Source organism: Chanodichthys erythropterus, unplaced genomic scaffold, assembly GCF_024489055.1.
Source record: "Chanodichthys erythropterus isolate Z2021 unplaced genomic scaffold, ASM2448905v1 ctg000260_np12, whole genome shotgun sequence".
Taxonomy (NCBI): domain Eukaryota; kingdom Metazoa; phylum Chordata; class Actinopteri; order Cypriniformes; family Xenocyprididae; genus Chanodichthys; species Chanodichthys erythropterus.
Genome location: NW_027125656.1, coordinates 112,501 through 128,594, shown reverse-complemented (window position 1 = coordinate 128,594; position 16,094 = coordinate 112,501). Strand labels below are relative to the sequence as shown.

The 16,094-nt window shown below is 39.9% G+C and overlaps 2 protein-coding genes across 4 annotated transcripts in view; both read left to right on the top strand.

Moving 5' to 3' along the window:
* LOC137015706 (mitogen-activated protein kinase kinase kinase 5-like) overlaps window positions 1–13,443 on the top strand; it is a 37,125-nt gene extending 23,682 nt beyond the window's left edge. Inside the window, exons 16-30 of the mRNA XM_067380719.1 lie at window positions 299–426; window positions 512–648; window positions 741–846; window positions 973–1,130; window positions 1,589–1,769; window positions 3,051–3,068; window positions 3,403–3,580; window positions 3,691–3,859; window positions 3,975–4,160; window positions 4,312–4,417; window positions 5,085–5,328; window positions 6,801–6,913; window positions 8,804–8,913; window positions 9,012–9,088; window positions 12,390–13,443. Of these exons, the coding sequence (XP_067236820.1) occupies window positions 299–426; window positions 512–648; window positions 741–846; window positions 973–1,130; window positions 1,589–1,769; window positions 3,051–3,068; window positions 3,403–3,580; window positions 3,691–3,859; window positions 3,975–4,160; window positions 4,312–4,417; window positions 5,085–5,328; window positions 6,801–6,913; window positions 8,804–8,913; window positions 9,012–9,088; window positions 12,390–12,450 (1,972 nt within the window). The 3' untranslated portion in view covers window positions 12,451–13,443. The remainder of the gene's footprint in view (window positions 1–298; window positions 427–511; window positions 649–740; window positions 847–972; window positions 1,131–1,588; window positions 1,770–3,050; window positions 3,069–3,402; window positions 3,581–3,690; window positions 3,860–3,974; window positions 4,161–4,311; window positions 4,418–5,084; window positions 5,329–6,800; window positions 6,914–8,803; window positions 8,914–9,011; window positions 9,089–12,389) is intronic.
* Window positions 13,444–14,436: 993 nt separating this feature from the next.
* Window positions 14,437–16,094, top strand: part of LOC137015708 (peptidyl-prolyl cis-trans isomerase-like 4) — a 7,554-nt gene continuing 5,896 nt past the window's right edge. For 2 of the 3 annotated variants that reach the window (XM_067380722.1, XM_067380720.1), the window contains exons 1-5: window positions 14,437–14,593; window positions 14,882–14,949; window positions 15,178–15,242; window positions 15,324–15,441; window positions 15,531–15,673. In XM_067380722.1, the coding sequence (XP_067236823.1) occupies window positions 14,524–14,593; window positions 14,882–14,949; window positions 15,178–15,242; window positions 15,324–15,441; window positions 15,531–15,673 (464 nt within the window). In that variant the 5' untranslated portion in view covers window positions 14,437–14,523. The remainder of the gene's footprint in view (window positions 14,594–14,881; window positions 14,950–15,177; window positions 15,243–15,323; window positions 15,442–15,530; window positions 15,674–16,094) is intronic. The other variant, XM_067380721.1, reaches the window with a different exon arrangement.

Here is a 16,094-nt window from a genome sequence, read left to right as displayed (position 1 = left end):
ACACTAAACCTCATTCAGGGATGTTTTTTTGGGAAATTGAATCAATATGGGATGCAATTTGTCCCATTTTCCCTGCACATCATTCTGTTTACACACAGTGACATTATATTAAATAAAAAATCAGTTTCACAAGAAATGGCAATAGCAAGAGAGTCATTGGGCGGAGCTTCTGTATTAATATACATTTATATATGATATAAATGAATGTGCAATATTCATGCTTTTGATTAAGCAGATGTAGAAATGCATGTGATCACACAGCAACAGTTGATCTGATGTGACGTCTGTGTGTCGGCAGATATTCGCAGCCTCTGCATGAAGAAATCGCCCTGCACAAACACCTCAAGCACAAGAACATCGTTCAGTACCTCGGCTCCATCAGCGAGAACGGCTTCATCAAGATCTTCATGGAGCAGGTGCCTGGAGGTGAGACCGTTCACATCAGGCCAACATGCATCTGCATTATTCTAATGTTAGTATGTGAAAGAACGTGTTTTTCTGTGAATCGCAGGCAGTCTGTCAGCATTGCTCAGGTCAAAGTGGGGTCCTCTAAAAAACAACGAGCCGACTATCGGCTTCTACACCAAACAGATTCTGGAGGGTCTCAAATACCTGCATGACAACCAGATAGTTCACAGAGACATTAAGGTAATACACCTTTTATCTTAAAATGTCTGTAGGATTGTGAAAGTCCAGAGAAAAGTGATTATCAGAAACTGTAATCGTTTCATGTCACGCAGGGGGATAATGTCTTGATAAACACCTACAGTGGCGTTCTGAAGATCTCGGACTTTGGGACGTCCAAACGTCTGGCTGGAATAAACCCCTGCACTGAAACCTTCACCGGTACGACCGTTTCGTTTAGCGGCAGAAACGTGATATTGCCGTGTCATGTGATTTGGTCTGCTGACTTTTGATTAGTATCTTACAGTTAATATTACTCATATTTTCCACGCTGGTGGTATATTACAGGTACGTTACAGTACATGGCCCCTGAAATCATAGATAAAGGGCCGCGTGGGTACGGCAAGCCGGCAGACATCTGGTCCCTGGGCTGCACCATTATAGAAATGGCCACTGGGAAACCGCCCTTCTATGAGCTGGGGGAGCCGCAGGCAGCGATGTTCAAGGTCAGTGTCGCTGAAAGGATTTTACACAAAGTCCACACTGTTTTCTTTTAGTTTTTTATTTTGTTAAACATAAATTATTTGAGTGCAGTTTGGCCTTTAGTAGTTTTCAAATGGTTTTCAAACTTCTAGGAAGCATGAAATCACATGATAAATGGGTGATCAACCTTTCATTACTATTTTATGATGAACTCTAGAACAATTTGTACAATTTCACAAAATAACATTTTTAATTGTCAAAATAAGCATTTGATTTGCAGCACAGGTTTATCAGTAAATAGTGATTCATATCCATATAAAACAGGAGAAGAGGAAACAACAGGTTCTTACACAGATCATGTATTTATAATAACGTTGTAATCGACTCTGCATGGCTTAGAGAAACCTGCAGATAACCGTCTTCGATGTTGGACAGAGTTTTGGAAGTGCTCCATTATGGTTGTGCTGGTATATTTGTGTAGGTCGGGATGTTTAAAATCCATCCGGAGATTCCTGACTCGATGTCCTCTGAAGCCAAAGCGTTTATCCTGCGCTGCTTTGAGCCTGATCCGGACAGCCGAGCCACGGCCAACGATCTGCTCACGCACGAGTTCCTCACTGTTACATCACGCAAAAAGCGATCGAAGAGCAACAATTTCACAGGTGTGTTTGTGTGATATATGGACGTTACATGCGCTAAATTCAACTGGTTCATTACATGAACATTGTGTACATTAAACTATTATTAAACAAATACATCATGTTTTCTTCACCCACTCCTTTAAAATGGTGTTTTGAGTTTCAGACTGTCCCACCACAGAGGATTTGACTGTATCCAACGATTAAAATAATAAAATAGTGATCTATTTTGATACAAGTACATTGTATATTTTATCAAAAAAAAACAAACTCTGTAACAACTTAATTAGAAAATGTTACCCTACTTAAAATTGTTACACCCAATAAGTTGCATCATTTGGGTAACTTGATGGGAAAAACAAGGACATATTAATTTCCAAATTACAGAATTCATGAATAAATTAATTACCAAAATTAAGATTGAATTATATTATATTAATAGAAATAATATATTATTAATTGGTCCCAACTAGCTAGGCCAGAATCAGTAACCTTACTTTTGTTACTTTCAGCCCTGTTACCCAGTCTGGTGTATTGTGTAAATGTGTCGATTGAGTGAATTTTACCGATTTACATTCATAATGCCCATTTAATGTTTGTTTCACTGAAAGCACACGGCAGCTCACTGACCTCCGGAGGCGCACAGATCGTTTAAGGTCGAGCTCCCGTCTTTCACTGCCCTTTGATGGAGAAAGAAAAGGTTTCAGAATCAGAATGAACTTTATTCTCCAAGTGTGTGCAAAAACACCAGGAATTTGTTGTGTTTTTTTCAGGAGCTCTTGGTACATTCATACATATACTGTATATACATGCGTATCTCAAGTCTCAAGTCTACTTTATTTATAGAGCCTTTTCCACTACAAAGTAGACCAAAGGACTGTACAGCAACACAACAAACCAAAAGAACTAAACAAAAACTAAACAATAACAGAATACAATTAAAACAATATACATCATCCAAAAGTCAACAGTTAAAAGCCATAGAAAACAGGTACGTTTTCACGCAAGTTTTAAAAACATCAACTGAGGGTGCAGATCTGATGTCAGGTGGAAGGATATTCCAGAGTCTTGGGCCGGCAACCGAAAATGCACGATCCCCTTTGGTTTTGACACGAGAACAGGCCAATTATTATAAACAATAATAATAATAATGTGGCATATGTCTGGAACAGAAGACTTAAGTACAGATTTGTGCATTTCAGTTCCTATTTCCTATTTGTATTGTGGGAAGTGCTGGTTGTCAATCCTGGAAAAAGCTTTTCTCTCTCTTATGTCTTCTCATCTCTCTGTTTTCTCTTTTTTCAGCTCTTACACCAGGAACTGGTGAGTGTTGTCCGTTTAATTCCCATCTTTTGTCTTTGATGATGATATCCTGTAAATGGAGTCATTGTTCATAATTAGCCATGTTCATTTGACTCTTTTTCTCACATAAGGTTAATCGATGTACAAAATGACACTTTAACCAAAAGGAACATTTTGATAAATACACATTTACTAAACTGAAATGTTTCATATATAGAAATTAATTATCAACATAAAATAAATATTTCATAAAGTTGCTTTTATGCAGCTAGCGGTCCATATAGGGATACGAGGATGCGGTCAAATGAACTGGATGCTGTGGAAGCGTGATGTCATGTGATGTCATGTGTTGTAGAGTATTTGCGCAGCATCTCTCTGCCCGTTCCCGTGGTGGTCGAGGACACGAGCAGCAGCAGCGAGTACGGCTCCGTCTCGCCGGACAACGAGCTCTGCACAAACCCCTTCAACTTCAAACCCAGCATCAAGTGCTACAGCGAGAGAGAGGTCAAAGGTCATCGCTCACTCTTCCTGAGGTCAGCAGAGACTATTAAGATTCATTTTAGCTTAAATATACCTTATTATGTTACAGTAAATGCAGAACATCATCATCGTATCTGCTGAATCTGTACATCTGTTGTTGTAGTATTCCTGTGGAGAACTTTGAGGACCACAGCGCACCACCCTCTCCAGAGGAGAAAGACTCTGGCTTCTTCATGCTGAAGAAAGACAGCGAAAGGAGAGCGACTTTACACCGAATCCTGACCGAGGACAGAGAGAAGATAGTGCTTCACCTGCTGGAGGCGCTGACACAGGTGAACCCGGCCTGGGCCTGCTGCTCTCGCGCGCTTGTGCGAATGACGACAAATCTGTCATGTGACCGTTAATTTTGTGTCCCTTTTTGTGCGTGTGATTTGTGTCTCGATACAGGGGTCTGAGGAGACCAAACTGAAGCATCAGCATATCTCCACACTGGTGGCGAGTCTGGGAGACTTTGTGAGGATGGCGGACAGGAAAATAATTGCCAACACCCTCTCTCAGCTCAAACTGGAGCTGGACTTCGACAGCACAGCTATCAGCCAACTGCAGGTGGCGCTCTTCAGCTTCCAGGATGCGGTGAGCGTCTAGCCAGAGCCATATCATCAATTCTGTGTCACCTCAATACAATATTAAAATGAGTTGCGAATGCCATTTGATGTTGAACAGCTCAGTAATGGCTTTTCCTGATTGTCAAATATTTGTGACTTTTGGTATAATGTTTCTGCAGGTAAATAAAGTCCTGCGGAACCACAACATCAAGCCGCACTGGATGTTTGCCCTGGATAACATCATTCGAAAGGCCGTACAGACTGCCATCGTCATACTTGTACCTGGTAAACAGAGTTTCTTTATGATGTAAGGCAGGGGATTCATGAGCCTCGTTCAGACGGTCAGTCCAGATCCAGTTTCTGTGCGTATCCGATTGGAATCCGATCATATTAATCAAGTGTGAACAGCAAAAAATTACATGGAATGCATTTTTTTTTGTTTGTTTGTTTACAAATCCATTTTGAGCTCTAATCACTTTTCGCATGTCACATGCTGTTAAAGGGAACATGCTGAAAGTCCCCGCAGAAACAAGGCTGTGTTGTTGCAAGTGTCGGTCGAGGAGGAAATGATATCCTGTAATTAGAGACGACGGCAATAAAGGGAATAAAGAAGCTCATACCAGCTTCCTGCGTTTCTGCCGCTGAATCAGGAGACGCAGTTTTATATTGTCATGTTGTAAATAGACAAAAACATCTCTATTGCAAACTCCTCCATGTTGTTGTTTTTGCCGTATTCCTACCTCTGCAACCTCATAGAAACCAGTGCAGATATTCCGGAAAACTAAAGAGCGCCACGGGACACACAAATCAGATATGAACAATTCCATACTCAGTCAATAATTTAGATACACTAATGATCGGATTTGGACTGACAGTGTGAACAGCCCCAGCACTGTGCTGCGGTGCTCAGGATCAGGTCATGTGATCTGTTGTTTGTATATGTTCCTCTCAGAGCTGCGGCCGCACTTCACGCTGGCGTCAGAGAGCGACCCCGCCGAGCAGGAGGACATCGATGATGACTCCGTTCCTCAGGGAAACGCTGGCCTCAAGGACATCGGAGCACCCGTCGCTCTTCATGACGACACCGTGGTCACGTCTGGGGTCAGCACACTCAGCTCAACGGTTTCCCATGAGTCTCAGAGCGCTCAGAGATCGATCAGCATGGAGCTGGGGCGCATGAAGCTGGAAACCAAGAGGTACATGTTTATCAAACTATTTGTTTGATCTTGCGTTACTCCTATATCCTATGTCATGTGACGGGTCAGAGGTCACTGTTCCTCTGAAACTTGACTTGCAAATTCTGCACTGACAGAACAAATCCGTGCATGAAATAAATGAGAAAAGGTAACGCAGTATTTGTTTAAGGCCATTTTGTGATTTCAGTCATCATAAAGTAACCAGCACAACAGGTCCTAAAATAGGGAAATCTGTATAAATATGTAAAATCACATCATGTGACACCAAACAGCACTGGGTCATGTTTGTCTTTGAACTGGACTCAAACCTCCTGCAGATCTGAATTTGAATTCGAGTCATATTTCTGTGGTGCTTTTTAAATTATCAAATTTTAGTAATTATTGGACTTTGTATAACCATATTTATAGCACTTCAGTTAATCTCATCTGTGTATATTTGCACGTACGGTACAGTCCAAAAGTTTGGGATCGGTAAGATTTTTAATGTTTTTAAAAGAAGTTTCGTCTGCTCACCAAGGCTACATTTATTTAATTAAAAATACAGTAAAAACAGTAATGTTGTGAAATATTATTACAATTTAAAATAACTGTTTTCTATTGGAATATATTTTATAATATAAATGTAATTTATTCCTGTGATCAAAGCTGAATTTTCAGCATCATTACTCCAGTCTTCAGTGTCACATGATCCTTCAGAAATCATTCTAATATGCTGATCTGCTGCTCAAGAAACATTTATGATTATTTTCAATGTTGAAAACAGTTGTGTACTTTTTTTTCAGGATTCCTTGATGAATAGAAAGTTCAAAAGAACAGCATTTATCTGAAATACAAAGCTTCTGTAGCATTATACACTACCGTTCAAAAGTTTGGGGTCAGTAAGAATTTGTATTTTTATTTTTTTGAGAAGAAATTAAAGAAATGAATACTTTTATTCAGCAAGGATGCATTAAATCAATCAAAAGTGATAGTAAATACTTTTATAATGTTTCAAAAAATGATATTTTAAATAAACACTGTTCTTTTCAACTTTCTATTCATCAAATAATCCTGAAAAAAAATATTGTACACAAATATTTTGGACAATTGTACACATTAAATGTTTCTTGAGCAGCAGATCAGCATATCAGAATGATTTCTGAAGGATCATGTGACACTGAAGACTGGAGTAATGATGCTGAAAATTCAGCTTTGATCACAGGAATAAATTACTTTGTCAAATATATTCAAATAGAAAATGGTTATTTTAAATTGTAATAATATTTCACAATATTACAGTTTTTACTGTATTTTTAATTAAATAAATGTAGCCTTGGTGAGCAGACGAAACTTCTTTTAAAAACATTAAAAATCGTACCGATCCCAAACTTTTGGACTGTACTGTACATCATGTGGTATTTGCATCAAGTCACACATTTAACCACTCTGGTCACAGACTTACACATGAATGTGTTTGTGTTTGTGTGCTGCAGACTGCTGGAGGACTTGATCGAGAAAGAGAGAGAATATCAGGCCATCTTACAGCAAGTCCTGGACGAGAGAGAACAAGAGATCAGACTGTTGAAGTGTCGACCCGGGCCTGTCGGTGAGTCTGATGTGTGCATTTACACACACACACACACACACACGCACACACGCGCACACACGCGCACACACGCGCGCACACGCGCGCACACACGCGCACACACACCACACACACACACACACACACACACACCACACACACACCACACACACACCACACACACACCCACACACACACACACACACACACACACACACACACACACACACACACACACACACACACACACACACACACACACACACACACACACACACACACACACACACACACACACACACACACACACACACACACACACACACACACACACACACACACACACACACACACACACACCACACACACACACACCACACACACACACACACACACACACACACACACACACACACACACACACACACACACACACACTATTCAGAGCTCCAGACTGCAACGAAAATGCCTGAAAATACTCAGTCTTGACCGAGGTGGTTTTGGCCTTTTTGTCCCACTGCTGCCTGAATTCCCCCAGTGTTCCCTAAAACTGAGGGGGTTTTGCATGTGAGACATAATATATGTGAAAGAACAGAAACTGGACGCTGTACTTCCTGACTGAAAGGCCTCAGGCTGTCCAGATGGGCGACAGCTGCTTCAGCACCATCACACTGAGCCCGGAGCCACAAAGGCTGCATGTTCGGCCCACTGCTGCTCATGACACATGACTGTACAAACCACATCATCATCACATGATGAGTCATCATACACAGAGGAGGTGGAGCTTGGACTGGTGTGAAAACAACAACCTGTCTCTGAATGTTGACAAAACAAAGGAGATAATCACTGAGTTCAGGAAGTCCCGCACCGTCCATCTTCCTGGTTTCCCTGTAGGGAAGTTTCTGGGTCTGCACATCACCGACCATCTGACTGGCCAAGAAAGCACAGCAATGTCTCCCCTTTCTGCAGCGACTGAGACGGGCAAACCCCCCATCCATCTTACCATGTGGTACAAGGAGAGCCTAATGATGCTCGATGCATCTCTGTCTGGTCTGGCAGTGACGCTGCGTCAGACCACACGGCCCTGCAGCACGCTGTAAGATCTGCAGAGAGGATCGCTGGAACTCATTTCAGACATTTATCAAACCCGCTGTGTGAACGAGACCTGCAGCATCACCGCAGATCCCACAAACTCCGACTGAAGATCCCACAGAAACATCTGCTCTGCTGCAGGACTGACGCCCCCGCGAAACATTAGCAGCCATGTCATGTTGCAACGATGCATGAACATTTGTGTGCGTGTTTGCACTGAAAACATTTATAGTCGTAATTCATCATGTATGTTTGGGATATAAAAATCATTTTGAGTCGTTTGTATGAATGTAAACGACAGCTGCTGATGCTGTGAGCGCCAACATGACAAATGAACAGTCTGAAGTCACATGTGTGGTCCTTCGCCGTATAAAAGTGTATATCCATACACTTCCGTAAAAAGTAATCTAATTTTATGAAGTAACCACTGAACACAATCATCATAGATCATGTTTACAAAATTTGACACCATTTTCTGAGGAAGTTGCTTGGATCAGATGTGAGGAGGATGTGTCCACTAAAAATCGGCTGTTTATAAATCATTGAGTAAAACTCACGGAGAAGAATACTTTTGTACAAATACTACGCTCTATTTCTTTTAGAAAGTTAAATTTTCTTACTGAAATTTTCAGTGTCGTTCTCTGAGAAAAAGACTTTGACATTTAGTGATGCTTCTTTATTTGAATATTAATGTTGACATGCTGCTTTGGTGGTCTTTTGCTATGTATTAAATCATTATGTTGTAATGTATTTTCAGTATTGACCTTTTAAACTGGAACTCTCAGTCCAACCCTGTGTTTGATCATGTGTTTATGGCAGATGCTCCTGTGCAGCTCGTGAACACGCACAGTTCGGCTGAACGAGACGGAGACCAGGAGCTTCTGGAGTGGCTGAATCTCCACGGCGCTGATGCAGATTCCATACAGAGAGTAATTTAAAATATATTTGAACAATTTAAATACATCTTGTCCTTAATAATATTGTCTGAAATCAAGAGATAATGGATTATTTTTTGTCCATATCATAGATTATAGCTGAAGATTACAGTCTTGATGACATCCTTCATTACGTCACAAGAGACGACTTGAAGACTTTGAGATTACGGTATGTGAACAATATTCTGTTTCATTAAACTTCTGTTATCTAAGGGTACTCAAACAACAGACACTAACATGCATAAGTTATATTTCGCATATACTGTACGTTCAGACATTTCAGGTCAGTAACTTTATTTATTTTTTGAAAGAAGTCTCTTCTGCTCACCAAGACTCAGTGAAGTACTCAAAAGCCATACTTGAGTAAAGTATAGTTATCTTACCAGAAAATGACTTTAGTAGAAGTTAAAGTCACTGTTTAGAATGTTACTTGAGTAAAAGTTTTAAAGTATGTGATATTTTTTGTACTGAAGTATGAAAAGTATTTTTTTGGTATTAAACGTACTTAAGTATCGAAAGTAAAAGTACAAGTAAATGTAAAATATAAAAGGAGCAAAATATTATTAAAAATTGTTCTGTACACAGTTTGAGCAGCAAGATTGTGTTCAGTTTTAACTCTTTCTTACATTTTGTTTCTTTGAATTAAAAAAATGGCAAAATGTTTATTGTAAGTTTTAAATATAAAAAATATGAATATATTAATTATACATTGATCGTTCATGTTAATTCATAGTGCATTATAACTAATGTAGGAGACAACTTTAAAATGTTAAAATGTAAATGTTGAAATTGACAATGAACAATACTTTTATTAACCTTATTTAATGTTACAAGACTCCAGATCACTGGATAATGAATGCATAACAGCGAACAAATGGATATAAACTAATGCAAACTAATGGTACAATTGTGACATTAAAAAGTTGGTGTTTTTGTCACATTGTTTTAACCGCTGGAGGTACTGCTAATGTTAGCATCCTCTCAGCCTCGACGGCAAACATATTACTGTTCTCCACTAATGCAGCATCTACTCAACAAACTAATCACTTTATAATGACATGAAAACATGTACTGTAGTGTACACTGTATAATATACCGTTTTGTTGTTCGTTTTAAATCGTTTTGAAGTGTCCCGCTCTGTCTCAGCCTCACGTCACGTGTCAAAACAAACTCCACGAGGTCTCAGTGAGAGTTTTTATGTCGCCTCTAGAGGCCGCTCTCGTGCTGTATAATGACAGCGCACTTTTCTCAGCCGCTCCAGCAACGGAAAATTAAATCAGCTGCGATTGTGTAGCACTTGTTTGCACATGCTTGCTTGCAGTCTGTGTTCATCCTACTTTATTTTGTAGTAAAAGTATACATTTTATTTGGGACATGTAGTGGAGTAAATGTAAAAGTTGGCAGAAATATAAAACTCAAGTAAAGTACAGATTCTCCCAAAAAATACTCATGTACTGTACTTCATTACATTACACCACTGCTAAGACTGCATTAATATGATCAAAAATACAGTAAAACGGTGAAATATTAAATTAAATCAGCTGTTTTCTATGTGAATATATAGTAAAGTGTAATTTATTCCTGTGATCAAAGCTGAATTTTCAGCATAATTACTCCAGTCTTCAGTAGGATATAGTTCAGATTTACAGTGGGTACAGAAAGTATTCAGACCCCCTTAAATTTTTCACTCTTTGTTATATTGCAGCCATTTGCTCAAATCATTTAAGTTCATATTTTTTCCTCATTAATGTACACACAGCACCCCATATTGACAGAAAAACACAGAATTGTTGACGTTTTTGCATGTGAAATATCACATGGTCCTAAGTATTCAGACCCTTTGCTCAGTATTTATTAGAAGCACCCTTTTGAAGCAGCCATGAGTCTTTTTGGGAAAGATGCAACAAGTTTTTCACACCTGGATTTGGGGATCCTCTGCCATTCCTCCTTGCAGATCCTCTCCAGTTCTGTCAGGTTGGATGGTAAATGTTGGTGGACAGCCATTTTTAGGTCTCTCCAGAGATGGTCAATTGGGTTTAAGTCAGGGCTCTGGCTGGGCCATTCAAGAACAGGCACGGAGTTGTTGTGAAGCCACTCCTTTGTTATTTTAGCTGTGTGCTTAGGGTCATTGTCTTGTTGGAAGGTAAACCTTCGGCCCAGTCTGAGGTCCTGAGCACTCTGGAGAAGGTTTTCGTCCAGGATATCCCTGTACTTGGCCGCATTCATCTTTCCCTCGATTGCAACCAGTCGTCCTGTCCCTGCAGCTGAAAAACACCCCCACAGCATGATGCTGCCACCACCATGCTTCACTGTTGGGACTGTACTGGACAGGTGATGAGCAGTGCCTGGTTTTCTCCACACATAGCGCTTAGAATTAAGGTCAAAAAGTTCTATCTTGGTCTCATCAGACCAGAGAATCTTATTTCTCACCATCTTAGCAAACTCCAGGTGGGCCTTCATTTGTCTTGCACTGAGGAGAGGCTTCCGTCGGGCCACTCTGCCATAAAGCCCCGACTGGTGGAGAGCTGCAGTGATGGTTGACTTTCTACAACTTTCTCCCATCTCTCGACTGCATCTCTGGAGCTCAGCCACAGTGATCTTTGGGTTCTTCTTTACCTCTCTCACCAAGGCTCTTCTCCCCCGATAGCTCAGTTTGGCCGGACGGCCAGCTCTAGGAAGGGTTCTGGTCATCCCAAACGTCTTCCATTTAAGGATTATGGAGGCCACTGTGCTCTGAGGAACCTTAAGTGCAGCAGAAATGTTTTGGTAACCTTGGCCAGATCTGTGCCTTGCCACAATTCTGTCTCTGAGCTCTTCAGGCAGTTCCTTTGACCTCATGATTCTCATTTGCTCTGACATGCACTGTGAGCTGTAAGGTCTTATATAGACAGTTGTGTGGCTTTCCTAATCAAGTCCAATCAGTATAATCAGACACAGCTGGACTCAAATGAAGGTGTAGAACCATCTCAAGGATGATCAGAAGAAATGGACAGCACCTGAGTTAAATATATGAGTGTCACAGCAAAGGGTCTGAATACTTAGGACCATGTGATATTTCAGTTTATCTTTTTTAATAAATCTGCAAAAATGTTTTTCTGTCAATATGGGGTGCTGTGTGTACATTAATGAGGAAAAAATGGCTGCAATATAACAACGAGTTAAGGGGGTCTGAATACTTTCCGTACCCACTGTATATAGTTAGATATAGATAAAGTTCATTGTTGCAAATTCCAGATTCTGCGACAGACATGAGCACTTTATATTCAATCTGACTGAATCCAGACAACTAATTGGTTTATATTATGTAATCTAGGGATTTTTCCATTCTGTGTAAATGAATTACTGTTCAGATGTTAATGTGGTCCTCCTCCAGACATGAATTATATTACACAGTGTGAAATAATTCACTTCCCTTTGGGATTATGAAGTTTCTCTAGTGTGTGACTGTCCTTCTGCTTGTGTGTTTCCAGCGGCGGAGTCCTGTGTAAACTCTGGAGCGCCATCACAGAGCACCGGAAAACACCAGGATGAGGACGGCAGCCGTCACACTCACTTCAGGTGTTTCAGACACAACCAAATATATACAGCGGGATCAAGTCTTGTGTGATAATTCATATCACACGTAAATATGTTTGGACTTTTTTATTTGTCTGTGAAATTGCAGTTTTACAATTGACTGTAAATGAATTGTTAAAGGCCACACATTTGATACGCGAGCGCTGTTACGGCATCTTTATACAGGAAGCTTGTTTTATTTTTTATATTTGGTTACAGAAACTGTCTTGACCTGCCTGAGAAGCTTCTCCAGCACAAATCTCTTTTCCTTTCAGAAAAGACACTGAAACTAAACGCATATATGTGTGTGTTTTATATATTTTTACATGTATCATTTATTAGATGTATTGTCAAGTCGTTTGGTAATATACCTTTTTTATCAAATCTAGTTATATTTGGATATATTCTGAATTACAGCTATGAAGAAACACAATAACCAATCAAACTAAATTGTGTTTCCAAGTATTTGGAGTGAGAAATGAATAAAGCACCTCTGAAGTTGTATATAAACGACATTCCTGAGATAATATGTAAACTATATCCAGAAGCACAGAGAATATATCACAAATGTGCACTTACGTCTATTTATTCAGCACAACTCTAGTTTTTAAATTCTGTAAAATTACTATTTTAGTTGTAACTGATGGCACTGAAAGTTTCTAGTCAAATCATAAAACAAACACACATGCACACCTAATGACACACACACACACACACACACACACACACACACACACACACACACACACACACACACACACACACACACACACACACACACACACACACACACACACACACACACACACACACAGGGCTCTGTGATGTGACAATCATGTGACGAACACGTGTGATGTCGGTGTAAATGTTTGCATGATCAGTGTTTGCATTATAACTCATTTTGTGCAAATTGGAATTTCACTTTTGGATCAAATAAAAAGTTTTGGGGGAAAAATCTCCATAATTCCAGCTAGTACAGTATTATTACATTTAAACTTGCTGTGCAAAGGCAAGTTAGCATGTTTCTTATTGCCATGTACTGTATGTGTAGATATGTTATTGTGAGAATGAATATATTCATTAATAACTGCCTCACACTCGGCAAAAGACATTTTAAAGAATGATGGGTTCAAACAACATTGACTATACATTTATTTTTATTTGTTTTTTAAATGGGACGTTGATACTTTTTCTTTGTTTTTATATTTGTTTGGTATCTTAATCTGTGGTGCTTCTTTAAAGTGAGTTTCTCTGACGGACGGTTGGCATCAGGAGGGGGGAATAAAGAAACATTTGGATGCCATCCAGTAGGATTTGTTGATACAGAAGCAACTCTGTCCATCAGTATCCATCAGAAACCTCTTCAGAAGCTTCCCTTTGTTGTGGAAAAAGTCTTCTCCAAATAAATCTCTGGAGACACGGCGGTCCAGATGCGAAAGCTTAGTCTCTATTGGTGGAGATGCAGAACATCTCACAATTACCCTCGTTCTCTGATTTTACAGTTTTTAACCGGTGACCTCGTGTCACTTCTTCTAATCTTCAGACGGTCTGCCCAGAAACACACAGTTGGGAACTTTCCAACTCTTTTTCATCATCTCAGCCACAGTTCTTCCAGCTTCTCTCTAACGTGCTTCTGTTTTGAAGCATTTATCACGTTTCACACATTATACAGGTTTGAGTTCAGAGACACATATTCTGACAATATATCAGAAATGTCTCTTAATGAAAATTCCCTAAAGCATAGTATATTAAGTGTTCTAATCTGCTGAGGGAAATGACAGTCCTGTGTGTTTGTGTCACTTCTGTCCTCACCTTTGGGTCAGAGGTTAAAGTGATTCAGGGTGTTATTTGAGGGATTGGCCTGTTAGTAAAACCAAATGAAGCACAAAGAAAAAGTGGGGTCGGTGTTATCAATTAATAAAGCTAGTCAAATGTTTCCAAAATTTCCTTACATGAGAGCAAAACACGTCAAATGTGTGACGTCATATCTGCGACACGCATGTGCAGTGTGTGTGTGTGTCCGGCGCGTGTCGATGACGTTGGAGCGACATGGCGGTGTTATTGGAAACGACGCTTGGAGATATCGTTATTGATTTATACACAGAAGAAAGACCGAAAGGTAATTAATAACAACATTAATGACGGGCGAAGGGTGTAAACGTATCTGCACTAAATGCTTGTTCTTTTATCACAATAACAAAACGAACTGAGAAATATAAGACATCTCTGTCGGGACTTTTTACTTGATAAACATGTGAATTCGTGATAATTGTGCTGGTTTAATCAGAATTCAAGTTGTTATTATTAATAATGAAGTGGTAAACCAGCTACACGCTATCATGGTGATATTATTTAACCTTTATAATAATAATAATGTACTGAATGATAATGTCCTTCTCATTCACAGCCTCTCTGAACTTCCTGAAACTGTGCAAAATCAAATATTACAACTACTGTCTGATTCACAATGTGCAGGTAATATAAATGCATGTCTTTCATTTTGTGTGCATTAAAGACGTCATGCTGTGAAAAATAGTTTGATCCTTGATATTTCTATAAGATCAAATGGAGATTCAAAAAGTGTTTACTTCGGAAAGTTGCGTTGTTTGCGTAGAATCTCATTTATCTCAAAAATTCAAGGTGAATTTGATTACTGTAGGATAAATGAATATTCCTGTAGACTGAGGTTTGTCTGTCCTCCAGAGGGACTTCATCGTTCAGACGGGCGACCCCACCGGCACGGGCCGCGGAGGAGAGTCTGTGTTCAGGTCAGCAGGAGGTCATGTTGTGTTTCTGTGCTGACTGAACACACGTGCACTGTCATGATGTGTGTGTGTGTGTGTTTGCAGTAAACTGTATGGCGATCAGGCTCGCTTCTTTGAGTCTGAGAAGATGCCGAGGATCAAGCATAGGAAGAAGGGGACTGTGTCTATGGTGAACAACGGCAGCGAGCAGCACGGCTCTCAGGTCCGCGGCTCGGATCGTCTCCTGCACACACTGTCTGTGTTTTCACTGCTGTTTATGGGATTCTGAGTGTGTTTTCTTGTGCCTCACAGTTTCTGATCACCACAAGCGAGAATCTGGATTATCTGGACGGCGTTCACACTGTGTTTGGAGAGGTCACGGAGGGCATGGACGTGCTCTCCAAAATCAACGAGACCTTCGTAGACAACAACTTCATCCCCTTTCAGGACATCAGGTGGGAGAGAGATTGACCAACAGTGATTTTTATTTTTAACACAAAAGTCTGTCTCCAGCGACCGACTGCGGTCTTTAGCCTTCTTGTTAGAGGGTTCGAGTCCCGCTGAGGGCATGTTCATGTTATAAAGTAATCTAGTTTTCCACAAGGTGAACTGAGAAATATCTGTGAAATAATTCAGATTAATTTCATTATTTTGGTATAATTTATTTCCACCTCTAAATGACACTCAGAAACCAAACAAACGCTGCTTGATGTCTTTTCGTGTCGGTTCACTGGTCTCTTCATGTCAAGTAGGTTGTTCTTGAACAGAATAAAACCACAAATTTAAAGTTATTAAATGACTAAAACAAGAAAGACAGAACAGGCAACTTAATTCAAAGTGTAATTTACAATTTCTCAAGTATAAGAGAATTAAGAT